The 18,914-nt window shown below is 38.3% G+C and overlaps 1 protein-coding gene across 1 annotated transcript in view; it reads left to right on the top strand.

Annotated features, from left to right (window-relative positions):
- AGFG1 (ArfGAP with FG repeats 1) overlaps positions 1–18,914 on the top strand; it is an 85,455-nt gene that overhangs the window by 42,913 nt on the left and 23,628 nt on the right. The window contains exons 2-4 of the mRNA XM_042783031.1: positions 3,474–3,589; positions 9,323–9,485; positions 10,536–10,689. Coding sequence (XP_042638965.1) covers positions 3,474–3,589; positions 9,323–9,485; positions 10,536–10,689 — 433 coding nt within the window. The remainder of the gene's footprint in view (positions 1–3,473; positions 3,590–9,322; positions 9,486–10,535; positions 10,690–18,914) is intronic.

The raw sequence follows: 18,914 nt of genomic DNA, 5'->3' as shown, positions 1-18,914 counted from the left end.
CAGGTTGTTAATGATTCTTCCTCCAATCCTGATACCACGTTTTTCTTCATATAGTCCAGCTTCTCAGATTATTTGCTCAGCATATAGATTGACTATAGACACTAGGTAAACAAATGGATATGGTTGTGTTCCAGTAAAACTGTATTTACAAAAACAAACTGTTGACCAATTGGCCCAGGAGGTGTAATTTGCTAATCCCTGGTCTATGTGTGATGAGAATTTGGATTAGCAAGTTTACTTCTGCATAAGTAAGTTGGGAAATTGAATATTTTAGGCCAGCATGTATGTTTTAGATGGAGCAAAGGGGAAATTAGGTAATTTCTCCTGCACAAATCAGGACTGATAGGAAAGGTGTAAATGCAGGAATACCAGTTTCTCTTGCATGAGGTGTGTGGATATTGTTTTTGTTTCTGGAAGCATTGTTCATGGGTTTTTATATTTACATATGCTGTCACTAAGAAATGATTGAATAATGTCATTCGTATGCAGTTAAAATTTGGTGAAGATAATTCAAACACTGTTGCAGCAGTATACTGATAGGGAACTTCATGAAATTCAAGCTAGATCCAGAAGATGACATGGAACAAGAGATATCATTGCAGTGTCAGATGGATCTTGGCTGAAAGCAAAGAATACCAGAACTATGTGTTTTATTGACTATTCAAAAGCATTTGACTATGTGAATGATAACAAATTATGGATAATATTGAGAAGAATGGGAATTCCAGAACACTTACTGTGCTCATGAGGAACTTGTAGATAGACCAAGAGGCTGTTGTTCAGACAGAGCAAGGGGATACTGCTTGGTTTAAAATCAGGAAAAGTGTGCATCAGGGTTGTATCCTTTCACCATACTTACTCAGTCTGTATGCTGAGCAAATAATCCGAGAAGATGGATTATATGAAGAAGAACATGGCATCAGGATTGGAGGAAGAGTCATTAACAACTCGCGATATGCAGACGACGCAGCCTTGCTGAAAGTGAAGATGACTTCAAGCATTTACAGATGAAGATTAAAGTCTGCAGGATGGATTACACTTCGGCATAAAGAAAACACAATTCCTCACAACTGAACTAATAAGCAGCATCATGATATGGAGAAAAGATTGAAGTTGTTAAAGATTTCATTTTCCTTGGGTCCACAATCAACACCCATGGAAGCAGTGGTCAAGAAGTCAGGCATCATAATGTACTGAGCATATCTGCTGCAAAAGACCTCTTTAAAGTACTGAAGAACAAAGATGTCTCTTTGAGGACTAAGCTGTGCCTAACCCAAGTCATGGTATTTTCAGTCGCGTCATATGCATGTGAAAGCTGGACAGTGAATGCGGAAGACTGAAGAAGAGTTGATGCTTTTGAGTTGGGTGTTAGAGAAGAATACTGAAAATACCATGGACTGCCAGGAAACCAAACAAATTTGTCGTGGAAGATCTGTAGCCAGAATGCTCCTGACCTTGTCTCACCTACTTTGGTTATGTTGTTAGAAGAGGCCATTCTCTGGAGAAGGAACTCATGCTTGGTAAAGCGGAGGGTCAACCAAAAAGGAGAAGACACTCGAGATGGATTCAAACAGTGGCTACAATGATGGGCTCAGGTATACCACAGATTGTGAGGATGGCACATGTCTGGGCAGTGTTTCATTCTGTAGTACATAGGTTTGCTATGAGTCAGAGCCGGCCCAATCAACTAAGAAGTGGTGGTCTAGAAATAGTACCCCATATGTGCTGATGTCAGCTGAATGGGTGTAGGCAATATTAATAATGTATTTCTTTTTCTATTAAGTGATTTAAGCCATTGACATGGTTGAGACATTTTTCTGATTGTAAACTTTTTGTTTCTTTCTTTTAGGGCAAAGTAATATGTTCGTTATGGATTTGTGTATGTCTGTGATTTCCTATTTCTTACTATTAGTTCAGGAGCTCTGGTAGCATAGTGCCTAAGGCACTTGACTGCTCACCAGAAGGCTGGTGGTTCAAACCCACCAGCCACTCCTCAGAAGGAAGGTTGGGCAATCCTACTTCCGTAGTGATACTGCCTTGGAAACCCAAGGAGGGGTCTCTATGAGTCAGGGCCGACTCGACGGCAAACAACAACAACAACAACAACTATTAGTTCAGTTTTTATGTTTCCAAGGGAAAAAAAAAAAGGATATTCCACATTTAGTTTATCTATTTTCTCCATTCACCTGTGGGTAGACATTTCAGTTGTTTCCATTTTGGGATTATTACCCATGAAGCTGTCATGAACATTTACATAAGTATTTGAGTGTGGATGTGTGCTTGTATTTTTCTTGGGTAAATACCTAGAAGTGGAATGGCTGATGTATAGTTTAGCTTTAAGATTGCCAAACTGTTTCTAAAGTGGTTGGACCATTTTACATTTTCCAGTTGCTCTATATTCTCACTATGATTGTGGCCATTTTTTTTTAAATTTTCAGCCATTGTAGGCTTGTCTGTGTAGTAGAGTCTCATTGTCCTTTTGATTTGCATTTCCCTAAAGGTAATGATATTGAGCATCATTTTACACGCTTATTTGCCATTTGTGTGTATCTTCTTTGGTGAAGTGACTATTCAAATCTTTTGTTCCTTTCTAAAAGAAATTGGGGTGGTGTCTGTTATGTAATTGAGTTGCAGAAGTTCTTTGTGTATTCTAGATTCAGATTCTTTGTTTTATGTGTGTGTATGTATATGCATGTATACACATTCACACAGACACGTGAAAACACAATCAATTGCTGTCAAGTTAATTTCAACCCATGGTGACCCCATGTGTGTCAGAATAGAACTGTCCTCCGTGTGGTTTTCAGTGGCTGAATTTTTGAAAGTAGATTGCCGTGCCCCTTTCTCTTGAGGCATCACTGAGCAGACTCGAACTGCCAGCCAGCCTTTTGGTTAGCAGCCAAGTATATTAACTGAACTGTTTATACCACCCAGGGACTTCTTGGTTATGTATGTATGTTTTGTAAATGCTTTTGACCAGTTGGTAGCTTGCTTTTTAATTTATTCTTTTTAATTGTGGATTGCTTACGATTCTAGTGCTTTTTCTTTGCTCTTTTTGGTTGGCTTTTAAACTTGTAAGGAACTGTGAAATTGATTCTGGTCCAATTCCTCTGTTCTATGGATGAGGGAGCTGAGGTTCATAAAGGTTACATGACTGCTCATGACTTACGGTTTATGATCATGCCAAGACCAAAAAAATCCAGGTCCTTTCAAATCCTATTCCATTGCTTGTTTCTCTTTAAGGTGTTGTTCTTTATAATGCTGTTGCTAAGATTTTCCTTCATACTATAACATATTAACATAAATTTTGTTCCTTTATGGTTTTTTTCTATTCTTATTGTAGTAAGTGTATTTATTTAAAGCAGTAGTATTAAGTAGGTTAGCTTTCTGAAAGCATTATAATTTTTTTAAAATTTTATCAAGTGAAGATGTTGAATTTAACAGATTTTTTTTTTTTTTTATTCTTTCCAAAGGTCTGTAAACAGATTTGGCTAGGATTATTTGATGATAGATCTTCAGCAATTCCAGACTTCAGGGATCCACAAAAAGTGAAAGAGTTTCTGCAAGAAAAATATGAAAAGAAAAGATGGTGAGTGAATAGTTTATATTTAGATAAACTCTCCCCAAATCACTTTCATCATGGGTAAGATTAGTCCAAAATGGTGGATAGATGGACAGATGGAAGGAAGGAAGGAAGGAAGGAAATAGATTAGCTAGATAGATACCCATTATCCTTTGGTTTTTATTGAATTTTGTTTCCAAAAACCTTTTCTTGTACTTTATGTTAACTCATTGATGCCTAGAAGCAATCTTTTCATAATAAAAGACTCTTACTCGTTTTGAAAACTTAGGGATGTTATCATCTTTCTTTAGTCTTGTAAGCTCCTGTAGACATTTTTAGTACTACAAAGCGTCTCTGCTTAAAATTTTTATTCATTTTGCAAGTCTTTATTATGTTCTATACATCAGACACTCTGGTGTAGTGATCCATCCACTTAATTACACGCAGTCGTTGCTCAGAATACCCTCACTTGCCACCAAAGAAAACAATTCACTCTGTTATCAAGAAGGGAGAGTTTATGTGGTATAGTGGTTGAGGCCTTTGTCTGCTAACCAAAAAGTTGGCAGTTTGAACCCACCAACTGCATTTTGGGAGAAAGATGAGGCAGTCTGTGTCTGTAAAGATTTACAGGCTTGGAAACCCTGTGGGGCAGTCCTACTCTGTCTTATAAGTAGGAATTGACTGACTGACAGTGGGATTAACAAAATCTATCAGATGTTAATTCCTATAAAGGAATTTTTAAAGATTGGAACATAGACCTAGTGAACCTTGTAAAGCAGGGCAGGGGCTGTTTCCACAAGACAGTTGTTACTCCTTAGGGCTCTTCATTTTCACCTATATGAGCACAGTTTAAATGCACTTTACTCAAACTCATTTACTTTGAACTATTTTAGTTATTTCTTTATTAATATTGAACATTATTTATTTCCTGTTTGGACATTAAGAAAATGAGGAAGAGTCACAAATATAGGAAGTATGGATAGATAATGGGTAAGTAAAAGGTCTCTTGTTTTTTCTGGAGAGCCAAATTTTATATGTTTAGGAGCCTGTTTCAGTTCTGAGGAAACCCTTGATTTATTTGTGAGGTATCATTTCATCAGCACATTTGAAAGACGTAGCTCTGACTTGTATATTCTGCCAAATTCTGTATTCTTGTTCCCTAGAGTGGATTACTTTTCCCAAAGCAATATTACATCCCACCACCACCACCGAGAAAAAGCAAAATCAGTTGTTGTCAAGTAGATTCCGACTTAAGGCAACCCAACACAGGGCTTTCAGTAGCTATAGTTTTGCAAGCTCTGGTAGCATAGTGGCTAAGACACTTGCCTGCTAACCAGACATCTGGCGGTTCAAACCCACCAGCCACTCCTCGGAAGGAAGGTTGGGCAATCCTACTTCCATAGTGATACTGCCTCGGAAACCCAAGGAGGGGTCGCTATGAGTCGGGTTTGACTCGACGGCACATAACAACAGCAACAACAACAGTTTTGCAAGTAAATCAAGCCTTCTGAGCCACCTCTGGGTGAAGTCAAACCACCAGCCTTTCAGTTAGCAGCCAAGCACATTAAATATTTGAACCATTCAGAAGCTCCAAAGCAAGATTTTGTCGTTAGTTGCCATTGTGTCTTTTCTGACACATGATGAGGACCCCATGTATACAGAGTAGAACTGCTCCAAAGGGCTTTCAAGGGTTTTTTTTTTTTTCCCCTAGAGAACTTTCTGAAGCAGATCACCAGGCCTGTCTTCTGAGCTGTCTTTGGGTGGGTTTAAACTGCCAACTTTTTGACTAGTAGTCAGAGCTTAATCACGTGTCACACCCCAGGACGAAGCTAGATTAAAAACCCTGAACACCAATCCGTTGCTGTTGAGTGGATTCTGACTCATAGTGACCCTATGAGATAAGGTAGAACAGCCCCATAGGGTTTCCAAGGCAGTCCTTTAAAGAAGCAGACTGCCACATCTTTCTCCTACGGAGCAGCTGGTGGGTTTGAACTGCCAAACTTTTGATTAGCAGCTGAGCAATTAACCATTGTACCACTAGGCTTCTTGAAGCCAGGAGCATATTCCTCTATAGTAGGTGAGTAGGTAACGTTAGGTATGACAATAGATAAAAACACACTAGTGAAATTTAGTTCAGGAAAGAAGAAAATATTAGTAAGTGAGGTGATAGCAAAAATACAGTAGTTTAAATGATTGTCTTAAACTGAAGGGTATAATTATCCTTTATCACTTTAGTTCTTAGTTTCCTAGACCTTCTACTCTGTAATTATGACCTTTCCTTTTGTGTAGTCCTAGTAAGCTTTTGGGAGGTCTGGTAGTATAGTGCCCAAGGCACTTGACTGCTAACCAGAAGGCTGGCGGTTTAAACCCACCAGCCACTCCTTGGAAGGAAGATGGGGCAATCTACTTCCGTAGTGATACTGCCTCGGAAACCCAAGGAGGGGTCGCTATGAGTTGGTGCCGATTCGACGGCACATAACAACAACAACACAATAAGCTTTTTGATTTTTTAGTGGTCTACTTTGACCAACTCAGAAATTAGCTGGGATTTTGATAGTTTAGCATAAGTTAAACAGAGAAAAGTGTGAATAAGAATTGATAAAAGTTAAAACCTTGGATCTCCAGCTACCTCTATGTTTATTATAATAATATATTAGTATTATTTGTTAAACCATAATTCAAATAACTGAAAACCTTAACTAATTGTAATTTCTGGGTTTTTTGTTTTGTTTTATTTTTCTGAGAAACAGGAAAGTAACAGTAATAAGTACAAAGTTTAAGTGGTGGGTAGAGAAAGATAGTTAGCCAGCCAGGGCCCATTATTTTTAACCCAGTGTCTTCACACTTGTGACATATGTAACAAGAGAGTGAAACGAATTTTAACATGGTAATAAGTGCTCTCCAAATGCAGTCTCCCTAAAAATACTCACTGTAAGAAAGACAGTGACAGCAGAGATGCCACTTTCATCAAAGTGACTTTGAAATAGTCCTTTTGAACAGTTTTCAAAATCACTTTCTATGTTTACCAGCAGTTCCTGGTTACGAGTGACATTCCTTCCTAAGTGTGTCTTTAAGTCACATTTGTAGGTAAGTTGGAACAAGTATATACAGTTCTTCTTTAGCCTTACTTTAGTGAAAGAATGAAGCCTGGGTGGTGCAGTGGTTAAAGCACCTGGCTGCTAACCAAAAGGTTTGCCATTTGAACCCACCAGCTGCTCCATGGGAGACAAGTGTGGGTAGTCTGCTTCTGTAAAGATTTACAGTCTTGGAAACCCTATTGGGCAGTTCTCCTCTGTCCTATGGGGTCGCTATTAGTTGAAATCCACTCAAAGGTGTTAGATTTTGGTTAGTGCAAGAAAAGCAGCAGAGCTCCTTTAATGATTTAAAAGCTGCTTGTACGTCAAGTGAAGGTGATTGTGATGAAGAATTTCTTATGAGTAGAGGGGTTGGTTCAGTCCTTTTAAAATGAAGGCAAATTTCCATAACGTTAAAGGGCACATAAGACTTATCCATAAGTCGAACATTCATAACCCAGGGACTTACTGTGCAAGATTAGCTTCTTTACGTCAGTTGAGATTTTTGAACCAAAAGTACAGGCAGATCTTGGAGACATTGGTGGTTCAGTTCTAGACCACAGTAAAGCAAATATTGCAATAAAGTGAGTCACACGAATGTTTTGGTTTCCCAGTGCATATAAAAGTTAGGTTTGCACTTTACTGTATTCTGCTAAATGTGCTATAGAAATATGAAATCATTTGAAATATTGTGAGATTACCAAAATGTGACGCAGAGATAGGAAGTGAGCATGTGCTGTTGGAAAATTGACCCCAGTAGACTTGCTGATGCAAGGTTGCCACAAACCTTCAATTTGTAGACAATGCAGTGTCTGCCAAGCATAATAAAACAAGGTGTGCCTGTGTTGTCTGGTTTTAGCCTTTGATAAGATTTGGCTGTGTGGTGAACTGGGGGCAAGCATAACTTCTGTATTCTTTCTCATGTCCAATCCTTCTCTCACATTTACCACAAAGAGCAGTTTTGTTGTTTGATACGCTATCATTTGATGATGATAATAGCTCACACCTACCATTTGCTGGGAGCTTTCTAAGTGCTTTACCGGTATTAACTCTTGTAAACCTCACAGCAGCTCTGTCTTCATTTTATAGATGAAGAAACTGAGGCACAGTGAGAAGTCGTTTGTCCGAGGTGTCACAGGCAGTAAATGGTGCATCTGGGATTTGAACTTAGGCTTTCTGGGTCTGGAATCCATATTTTTAACCTGCTCTGTTTTCCTCCTTCCCCTGCTTGGCTGTGGGGACAGGGAGAGGGAGGAGGGGAGAACAAACCCCAGAAATACAGAGTTAAAATGTTCACATAATCTCACCTCTAGAGGTCAGCAAGGAGCTCTGGTAGCATAGTGCCTAAGGAAGAAAGGTTGGGCAATCTACTTCCATAGTGATACTGCCTCGAAAACCCAAGGAGGGGTCGCTATGAGTCGGGTCCGACTCAAGGACAAATAACAACAACAACAGAGGTCAGCATTGTCAATATTTGGGCATCATATGACTCGACAGCAAATAACAACAACAACAACAATTTTTATTATTGCTTTTCCCTTCCTTTACTCCCTTCTTCTCATGAATCATTATTTTCATGACTGTGGGATCAAACTTGAAAGATGTATAAAATCTTCTGAATATTTCTCAGTGTCAGCACACAGAGTGGTTCTGTGGTACTTAATTACAAAATTCCTTTAAATAGTCCTGTCCTGGTGAATATTTGGTCTATTTCCAAGTTTTTTTTAAAAATTATAAAGAGTACTGTGCTAAGTATCTATATATGCGTCTGTGTATGTCATCAGGAAAGACCCATCACTAGAAAAGGACCTCTTGGGTGATAAAGAAAAGAGTTAATGAAATTGAGGGAACCCTTTAATGAGGTGGATTGACACAGAAGCCGTGGTATGTGACTTCCGTGTACCAGTAATCATGAAGGTGGGACAGGACCTAGGCGTGTTTCCTTCTGTTATGCTTAAGGCAGCCGTGAGTTGGAGCTGACCCAGCAGCACTAACAGAAACCCACTTATTCAATTATTTCTTTCAAGGAGACATTCTGGAAGTGGTATTGCTGGGCAGAGTATACCTATTTATATGTTTCAATGGATAGTTACAGAAATTTATTTAGTTTACACTCAGATCAAAAGTGAATGATATTTTTAATATTCATTTTTGTTTGGTTGCCAGTGTTTTTGTATGTTTATTTGTCCTTTATATGTCTCCTTTTGTGAATTGCTTCTGTCCATTTTAAAATTGGGTTGTTGGTCATATTTTTATAGACTTGTAATATACCTTGATCTTAAGGTTATTAAATATAATATATAATAATTATAGTGGAATACATGCTTTCTCTCCAGATGTTATTCGTGATCTTCAGATATTTTAGTTTTAAAAATTAAAGTACAATGAATGCTATTTATCATGATGACTGAACTATTTCCTCAGTTGTTAAAAAAATCATTTATTATGTTTATTACATTAGGAAAAAATTGTAAGTAATTGAAGCAAGTTTTGTGGCTAGCCTTTATTGCTCTATCTTTGAATATTTCAGTTAAGTGCAATCTATGCCATCATAATTAGGAGTTTTTAAATGAGAATAATGTCAAAACAGTCTTGTACAAAATTAGAACTAAGCTTACCATTTTTGAGTATAGGATCCCTAATGTTTTTCCTAGCTAACTGCCTGTTCTTGTTTTCACCGTTGTAGGTATGTTCCACCAGAACAAGCCAAAGTAGTGGCATCAGTTCATGCATCTATTTCAGGGTCCTCTGCCAGTAGCACAAGCAGCACACCTGAGGTCAAACCTCTGAAATCTCTGCTAGGAGAGTCGGCACCGGCACTGCACTTAAATAAGGGCACACCTAGTCAGGTGAGTAGTCTCCAAATGTTTGGAGGGCCTGCTGCCTAAAGAAAATTGAGTATTAGGAATTTGAGAGCTCTTTTAAGACAGTAGCATAGCCTTGTGTGCCAGTAGCATTATGTTCTAATGACTTGCAGTACATTAAGTACAAAGAGTATTGGTTAAGTGGTTGAAATGTGTGTTTTTTTTGTTCTTTTAATCATTTTCTATGTATAAGAGTTTCTTAGATTCTCCACAGCTCTGTAAAGGTATACAAGACTGTGGCTGTAGTTATCTACTATGTAGCATACCGTACGTTTAGTGAAACGAGAATCTGTGGTGACTATCAGCGCTAGAACAGGATAGCCTTCATGTTGTAGTTTGACAGAAAGGAATTTCTCAAGCCACAGATTTTCCCCACGTGTTTAGTTGTCAAGCATCTTTATCAGTGAAACACAGGTAATTTCACTGTATTATTCTGAAAAACTGAGTAGATTGAAGTCTTGAAATAAATTGGTGCGTAAAGCTGGTGTACTGTTGCACTTCATTATCGTTGACTGAGCTGTAACACATCTGTCACTGTGTTAACATTTCAACCTCGGTCCTACATAATAATGTTCCTGAAGTATAGTACAATTTGGATCAAACTCCACCTTTTAAATAGTACTTTGTAAAGCATTTATATTATAAAGTCACTTTGTTTCCATGAAAGATTTAAGTGAAAGAATGCCAGAAAGGAATTAAGTCAATGCACTGTAACTTTCCCTGTATATAACAGACATGCTATGAACGCCTTATTATAGTACTGTCTTGGCAGTAGTTATCTTGTGGCATAAGTTTTAATAATGATTAGAATTATATTTCTTTGCTCTGACTTTGTATTTAAAATTGAGAGATGCCTTTGGAGTAGAAGGTGAAGAAGTGTTTTTCAAAAGCATATCACAGTGCTTAAAACTATAGGTAGAAGATTATGTGATCTTTAAAATGTGTTTGTGCTTAGTGAGTGAATTGGAAATAGTTTCCTATCAAACTTCAGCAGAACTGACTGGGAACTCGTTACAGCTCATGTATTGTTTACAGTCCCCTGTTGTAGGTCGCGCTCAGGTCCAGCAACAGGAGAAGAAGCAGTTTGACCTTTTGAGTGATCTTGGCTCCGACATCTTTGCTGCCCCAGCTCCTCAGTCAACAGCTACAGCCAATTTTGCTAACTTTGCACATTTCAACAGTCATGCAGGTAAGTGATTTTTTTTCAACAACTAGAACAGCACCAAAAAATACTCCTCCTTTCTTTTCCTAAGGTTTAGAAACACTTATTCTTGATTAAATCTAAGTATCAGTAAGCATATACTATTAAGAATGTTTGGTTACCTATAATCATGATGTATAGAACGGAACCATGTGATCCTTTGCTTTTTAATCACAGAAGAGTTAAAGTAAATGTCAGGTATTGACATAACCTCTTTCCATGGAAAAAATGGAGACTTTATGTTTTTTGCTCTTTTCTTTATGAGAAATGTAAATATTCAAAGGTATCTGTATAATATAACCTTAGTAGGCTCATCACTCATAAGTAGTCTCATTCGTCCATAATTCCACCTAACCCTTCCCTACACAATTAGTTTTAAATAAATTTCAGAAATAATATTAGTCCATCCTTAAATATTTTATTTGTATCTGAAAAACAGAAAGATACTCTTTTTAAACATGACCGCAATAACATTATCACTCCCTAAAAATAGTAACAATACTTCATCATTAGTAACTATTCATACTTCATCAGTCATGTGTCTCAAATTTATATATTTATATATATGTATGTTGTTAGGTGCTGTCAAGTTGATTCTGAGTTGTAGCAACTCTTTGTGCAACAGAGAAAACCACTTCCCAGTCCTATGCCATCACCACAATCATTGCTGTGTTTAAGCCCATTGTTACAGCTTCTGGTCATGCCTTCTTGTGGAGAGTCTTCCTCTTTTGTGACCCTCTGCTTTACCAAGCATGATGTCCTACTCCAGAGACTGGTCCTTCCTGATAACATGTCCTAAAGTGAGACGAAGTCTTGCCATCCTTGCTTTGACCGTTCTGGCTATACTTCTGACAACAGAGGTGTATTCATTCTTTTGACAGTTTATGGTATGTTTAGTATTCTTCACAGATACCGTAATTCAAAGCCATCAAGTCTTCTTCAGTCTTCCTTACTCATTGTCCAGCTTTCATGTGCATATGAGATGATTGCAAGTACCTTGCCTTGCATCAGGCAAACCTTAGTCCTCAAAATGACATACTTGCTTTTTAATACTTTCAAGAGGTCTTTTGCAGCAGATTCCTCAATGCAATTTAATACGCTGTTTGATTTCTTGACGGCTGCTTCCACGGGCATTGATTATGGATCTACATAAAATGAAATCCTTGACAACTTCAGTCTTCTCTGCATTTATAATGATGTTTTTTATTGGTCCAGGTGTGATGATTTTTATTTTTATTATGTTGAGGTGTAATCCATACATGAGCCTCTAGTCCTTGTTCTTCATCAGTAAATGCCTCTGGTCCTCTTCACTTTCAGGAAGCAAAGTTGTGTCATCTGCATATCACAGGTTAATCCCTCCAATCCTGATGCTGCATTCTTCATATAGTCTGGATTCTTGGATGATTTGTTCCAGATTGAATAAGTATGGTGAAAAGTACAGCCCTGATGCACCCCTTTCCTGATTTTAAGCCAAGGCAGTATCCTCTCTGTTGGAACGACTGACTCTTAGTCTGTGTGCAGGTTTCACAAGAGCACAATTAAGTGTTCTAGAATTCCCATTCTTTACAATGTTACCCATAATTTGTTATAATCCATACAGTTGAATGCCTTTACATAGTAATAAAAGACAGAAACATCTTTCTTGTATTCTGTGCTTTCAACCAAGATCCATCTGACATTAGCAATGATAGCCCTCGTTCCACATCCTCTTCTGAATCCAGCTTGAATTTCTTGCAGTTCTCTGTCAGTGTACTGCTGCAACTGGTTTTGAATGATCTTCAGCCAAATTTTAATTATGTGTGATATGAATGATACTGTTCAATAATTTCCACATTCTCTTGGGTCACTTTTCTTTGGAATGGGCACAAATACAGATTTCTTCCAGTCAGTTTGTCAGGTAACTTGCTTCCAGCGTTACATCATTTGTTGAAACATCTTAATTGGTATTCTGTCAATTCCTGGAGCTTTATTTTTCACCTCTAGTACCTTCAGTGCTACCTCCTCAAATGGTTGAACACCTACCAGTTGTTTTTGATACAGTGACTCTGTATTACTTCTGTCTTCTTTTGATGCTTCTTATGTCATCCATGTTTTGCCCATAGAATCCTTCAGTGCTGCAGCCCAAGGCTTGAACTTTTTCCTGAGTTCTTTAGCTTGAGAAATGCCCACTGTGTTCTTGCCTTTTGGTTTTTCTAACTCCAGCATTTGTACATTTCATTATAATGATTTACTTTGTCTTCTTGAGCTGCCCTTTGATATCTTTAGCTCAGCCCTCTTACTTTATCCTTGTTCCATTCACTGTAGCTACTCTGATCAAGAACAGTTTCAGAGTCTTGTCTGACAACAATTTTTCTTTTCTGTCCTTTTAATGTCCTTTTGCCTCCTTCATGTATGATGCCCTGGATGTTATCTCACAGCTCATCTGGTCTTCAGCCATTAGTGTTGAACACGTCAAATATATTCTTGAGGTGGTCTCTGAATTGAAGTGGGATATACTCACTGGCTCTTTTGGACTTTTCATTTTCTTCATCTTCAACTTAAACTTGCATATGAGCAATTGAGTCTGTTCCACTGTTGGCCTCAGGCCTAGTTCTCACTGATAATGTTGAGCATCTCATTCATCTCTTTTCACAAACACAGTCTTTTAGATATCTGTATATTACGTCTGGCTGTGTCTACATGTATCGTTGCCATTTATGTTGTTGAAAAATGATATTTCCAATGAATAAGTTATTGGCCTTAAAAATTCTGTCATACGATCTCCAGCCTTGTTTCTATCATGAAGGCATATTTTATTCCAACTACGGATTCTTCTTTGTTTCCAACTTTCACGTTCCTATTAGCAGTGATTATCAATGCCTCTTGATTGAGTGGTTGATCAATTTCAGACCGTAGAAGTTAGTAAAAATCTTCAATTTCTTCATCTTTGGCATTTGTGGTTGGTGCCTAAAGTTGAACAATAGTCATGTTAACTAGTTTTCCTTGTAGACGTACGGATAGTATCCTATCACTGACAGATAGAGCTTAGAAATAATCTTTTTGATAATGAATGTGATGTTACTCCCTACGTAGTAGACCATATGATTGGCTGATTCAGAATGGCCAGTAGCAGTGCATTTCAGCTCACTAATGCCTAGGATATTCATCTTCAAGTGTTCTATTTCATTTTGACAACTTCAGTTTTCCTTGATGCCTACATCATATATTCCATGTTCTGATTATTAATGGAATTCTGCTGCTATTTTTTTTCTCATTTTGAGTTGAATGTTTTATATAATTTATTGTATTTAATTTAATATATATATAGTCTACTTATTTGCATCTGATTTCTAATAAGGTTCATGCATTATAATTGTCAGTTATATCTCTTTGGTCACAGTCTATAGATTATTCTCCATCCTTTTTTTTTTCTCTCTGCAATTTATTTGTTGAAGAAATAGGTCATTTCATAGAGTTTTTTTAAGAATCCTGAATTTGCTGGTTGCATCCCTGTGGTGCCATTCAACATGTTCCTTTCTCTTCTTGTAAATTGGTGGTTATGTCTGGAGATTTGATCAGTTACAGGTTTTCCCAGTTGAGTGGGGAAATCTACTACTTAGTGTCTAAGAGTCCCATAGTTTCTCTTAGGGAGCTCTGGTGGGGTAGTGCCTAAGGCATATGACTGCTTCCCAGAAGGCTGGCAGTTCAAATCCACCAGCCACTCCTTGGAAGAAAGATTGGGCATTCTACTTCTGTAGTGATACTGCCTTGGAAACCCAAGGAGGGGTTGCTATGAGTCAGAATTGACTTGATGGCGGTAAGTTTTTTTTTTTTTTTTTTCCTTTTTCCTTTTTTTTGGTTTATAGTATCTCTTTTTGTAATATTAGCTGTTGATGTTCAAGACTGGATTCACTTATCAGCTGAAATAGTTTTAAAAGAAAACTTCAGCTATCCAAGTATATGGTTTATATAGGAATATAGTTAGAATATATTGTTGATTGTTTCTCTTTAGTTGCTAAATAGTAGAATAATGTGTTGATTTCCTAACAATGATCTTTTTTACTTTTGGTAGTGTCATTATGAAATCATAGGTTAAACATTTGGTATATTTCAGTTGGTTGCTTTATTCATTCTCAAATTATTCCATCTTTGGAGTGGTAACATCTTCAGGGTGGTTTCTCAGTCTCTCTGAGAGAACTGTTATAAGTCTTTCGTTATACTTGGATCCACCATCAACAGCCATGGAAGCAGCAGTCAAGAAAATCTAACAACATATTGCATTGGACACATCTACAGAAGTCCTCTTTAAAGTGTTAAAAAATAAAGATGTCACTTTGAGCACTGGGGTATGCCTGGCCCAAGCCATGGTAGTTTTGGTCGTTTCATGTGCATGTGAAATCTGGACAATTAATGAGAAAGAACAAAGAAGAGTTGATGCATTTGAATTATGGTGTTAGTGCAGAATATTGAATATATGCTGGGGTGCTAAAAGGATGAACAAAATGGTCTTGAGAGAAGTTCAGCCAGAATGCTCCTTAGAAGGGATGATTTCTGAAGTGCAGATTTAGTCATTGGTGGCTGACCGTAACTGGAATGTTGTTGTTATGTGCTGTCGAGTCAGACCTGACTCACAGCAACCCCTCCTTGGGTTTCCGAGGCGATATCACTATGGAGGTAGATTGCCCAACCTTCCTTCCGAGGAGTGGCTGGTGGATTTGAACCGCCAGCCTTCTGGTTAGCAGTCAAGTGCCTTAGGCACTATCACTATGCTACCAGAGTAGCAACAGTCTAATAGACAGGGAAGTGGCATCATTTAGTGAAAAGAAGATGGCCTCTGGAGTTAGAATCACCTAGGGTGAAATGCTGGCCTTGCTACTTGTTATCTGTGTAACCTTGGGCAAGTTGCTTAGCCTTTCTTGGTTTTCCATTCTGTAATATGTCTATTGTAATTTCAGCAGTAAATGGTGCAGTTCAACTGAAATAATAAATTCAAGGGTTTGGTATACAGAAAGTACAATAAATACTGGTTATTTTTCTGTAGCTCACACACATACATACATGCACATGTGTATGGATACTTTATGTACATGCATGTATGTTTAATAAAATTAGGATTATACTATATGTAAAGTTTTAATCTTTAGATTTTAATTAAGCTTTCCCAAATGGTTTAGATTCATTTCCTATAACAACTTGTTGACTACTGACTCTTTATAGTTGTTTTTTTATGCTTCCTTCTAATGTTCCTTTTAAAATGTATGCTACAAACAATCTAAAAGCATGCATTATATTATATTGGAACATACACATTATGTTAGACTATGTGTGGAATCCATTTTTGATGTTAATAACAATTTATGTGAATATCATGGTTTACCCATCTGCATTTGTGAATGATTGATAAAGCATTAAACCAAATGGAGAGCACTGATTCAGGAGTTGATCTAATCATATTGTAGCAGTTTTCTTTGCTCATTTTAAGCTTTGCTTTATATCAATTTTTGTTTGTGTATAGGAGTATTACAAGGAGCTCTGGTAGCATAGTGGCTAAAGCACTTGACTGCTAACCAGAAGGCTGGTGGTTCAAACCCACCAGCCACTCCTCGGAAGGAAGGTTGGGCAATCCTACTTCCGTAGTGATACTGCCTCGGAAACCCAAGGAGGGGTCGCTATGAGTTGGGGCCGACTCGACGGCACATAACAACAACAACAACAGGAGTATTACAGGAGTACTGTTTGCCCAGTGGTTAAGAGATTGGCTGCTAACCAAAAGGTTGGTGGTTCAAAGCCTCCAGCTGCTCCGTGGAAGAAAGATACGGCAGTTTGCTTCTATAAAGATTCATAGTCTTACAAACAATATAAGGCAGTTCTGCTCTGTCCTGTAGGGTCTCTGAGTGGAAGTCAACTGAGCATCAGTGGGTTTATTTATTTGTTTGGTTGTGGGGTGTTGAGCAAAACTTACTCTTACTTCTGTGACACTTGTTTCTTATACCTTTAATATAGACAGGAAAAATTCAAGCCCCTGTCTTTCTAAAACAGTTATTTTAGAATTTTAGGAACATTAAAGGGATCAGTGCCTTCAGAATTGATTTCTTGTGTTTTGGAAGTTAGTCTACCTTATTTTAATTACCTGTATAATTAGTGTTTTTCTTTTCTTTTCAACTTGATAACCCAGCTTATTTGTATGTGTGGTTTACAGTATGTCATCATATATATATATACATACCCTCACTAATGTGCTATTTGGCATAGTTTGAAAGTTATAGAAATTCTTCTCCAAATACATTTCTTTCTAGCAAGCGCTAAAGGAACTTTCTGTTTTAAATGTTAATCACTAAAACTATTTCCTAAACACATACTTTGGAAGAAAATTATGGTGTAGTTTACATGTGTTCCTGTGTGTGCTCCCTTTAAATATGGAGTGAAACTTTTACAATGTATGGATATATTCTGCATATTAGGTTTATTAAACTGTAATTTGAAATTAGAGCAATGAAGGATTAAATGTACTCTTTTTACTGACAAGTTGCAGTGTAGTAAATTACCTGGTATGGCTTTTCTAGCCATACCAGGTAATTTACTACACATGCTCTGTGGTGGAATTTGCCATGAGCAACTGAGTACCTCCTGATTGTTAAAGTTATCCACCTGGGGCATTTCTGTTGAACATGGCACAAAGCAGTCTTCTGGGAGGTTCTCTCTCTCTCAGGTGTATAAAATTCCGATATTGGGATTGGTTAGTTTGGCCACTCTGTCAGGCTCAAAAGGAGCCCTCCCAGAGACAGAAGGAGTCTCTCTGACTGCTGGCTGAAAAAGACACGCTGCTGAGAGAAACGTGCTCCTGAGAGATGTGAGAGACCCATGCTGCTGAGAGAGAGATGCAAGAGACACATTGCTGAGAGAGCGATGTGTACTGAGACCGCCGGCTGCTGAGTGAGACGGCCAGCTGCGAGAGACTGAGTGCATTTCTGAACTTGAATTGTAGTCTGGTGCTTCCCTAATAAACCCTATAATCTCTGAGTTCTGTGTGGCCACTGCAGTGAATTATCCAACCCAGCAATGAGGTAGTGGGTGCTGTGGTAGTTGGTGAAGGGGCTGGAGGGAGGCAGCATGTCTGGCCTCTCAGGAATAGGCCTTGGGGTACTGATGGTGATTCTGTTTTCCTCTTGTGGACTTAGAGGAGGTCAGAAGATGCAGCCTCCCTGCCCCTTGGGCACAAGTGAATACCAACTTTGTTTGTAAATTTCAAACTTATTTCTTGTTTCCCTTGTGTTTTTGTCTTTAAATGCAAGTTGTGAGTATTCACAGGTCAGAGAATTAATGTTGTACTTTTCCATTTGGCTACCATAGCCAAAAAATGTTTAATAATATTAGATAAGGGGCTGTGACTCCAGACAAATTTGTACCATTATTGCCCTCATACTTTAAGTAACTCCTTGTGAAAATAAATAGCCATTAAGAGTCATAGTGACCCCTCCTTGGGTTTCCAAGGAGATATCTCCATGGAAGTAGATTGTCCAGTCTTACTTCTGAGGAGTGGGTAGTGGGTTTGAACCGCCAACTTTCTGATTAGTAGTCAAACACCTTAAGCACTACACCACCAGAACTCCTAATTAAATAGTAGGAAACGCAAAAAAGAAACATTTTTGTCAGATTGATAGAAAATAGGAGATCTTGAATGTTTTATTCTTTTAAAATACGGTAGAATCTGTGAGTCTGTGCAAAAACGGCAAGGAGGCCACATCTTCTGACCTCCTCTAACCCTACAAGGGGAAGACAGGATTACCAGCAGTAACCCAAGGCCTATTACTGCAAGGCCAGACATGCTGCCTCCCTCCAGCCCTTTTCTCCAACAGTTCCTCCCAAAGCACCCACCACCTCTCTCCTGGGTTCAATAATTTCCTGCAATGGCCACACAGAACTCACAGATTATGGAGTTTACTAGGGAAGCACCAGGCTACAATTCAAGTTCAGGAAAAACGCTCAGTCTCTCTCCCAGCCCACCGTCTCTCAGCCAAGTCTCTCACAGTCTCTCCCCCAGCAGTGCATGTCCCTTGGTGTCGTACTCAGCAACGCGTGTCTCTTGCATCTCTTTCCCAGCAGCATGTATCTCTTTCCGGAGCGCATGTCTCTTTCAGCAGCACGTCTTCCGCAACCAGCAGTCAGAGAGAGAGTTCTGCTTCTAAGAGGCCTCCTTTTGAGCTTGGCAGAGTGGCCAAACTAGCCAATCATAG

The sequence above is a fragment of the Orycteropus afer genome, unplaced genomic scaffold (genome assembly GCF_000298275.1).
Source record: "Orycteropus afer afer isolate SDZICR_OR568_19922 unplaced genomic scaffold, OryAfe1.0 scaffold00002, whole genome shotgun sequence".
NCBI classification, from domain to species: domain Eukaryota; kingdom Metazoa; phylum Chordata; class Mammalia; order Tubulidentata; family Orycteropodidae; genus Orycteropus; species Orycteropus afer.
This window is presented reverse-complemented; position numbering and strand designations above follow the sequence as displayed.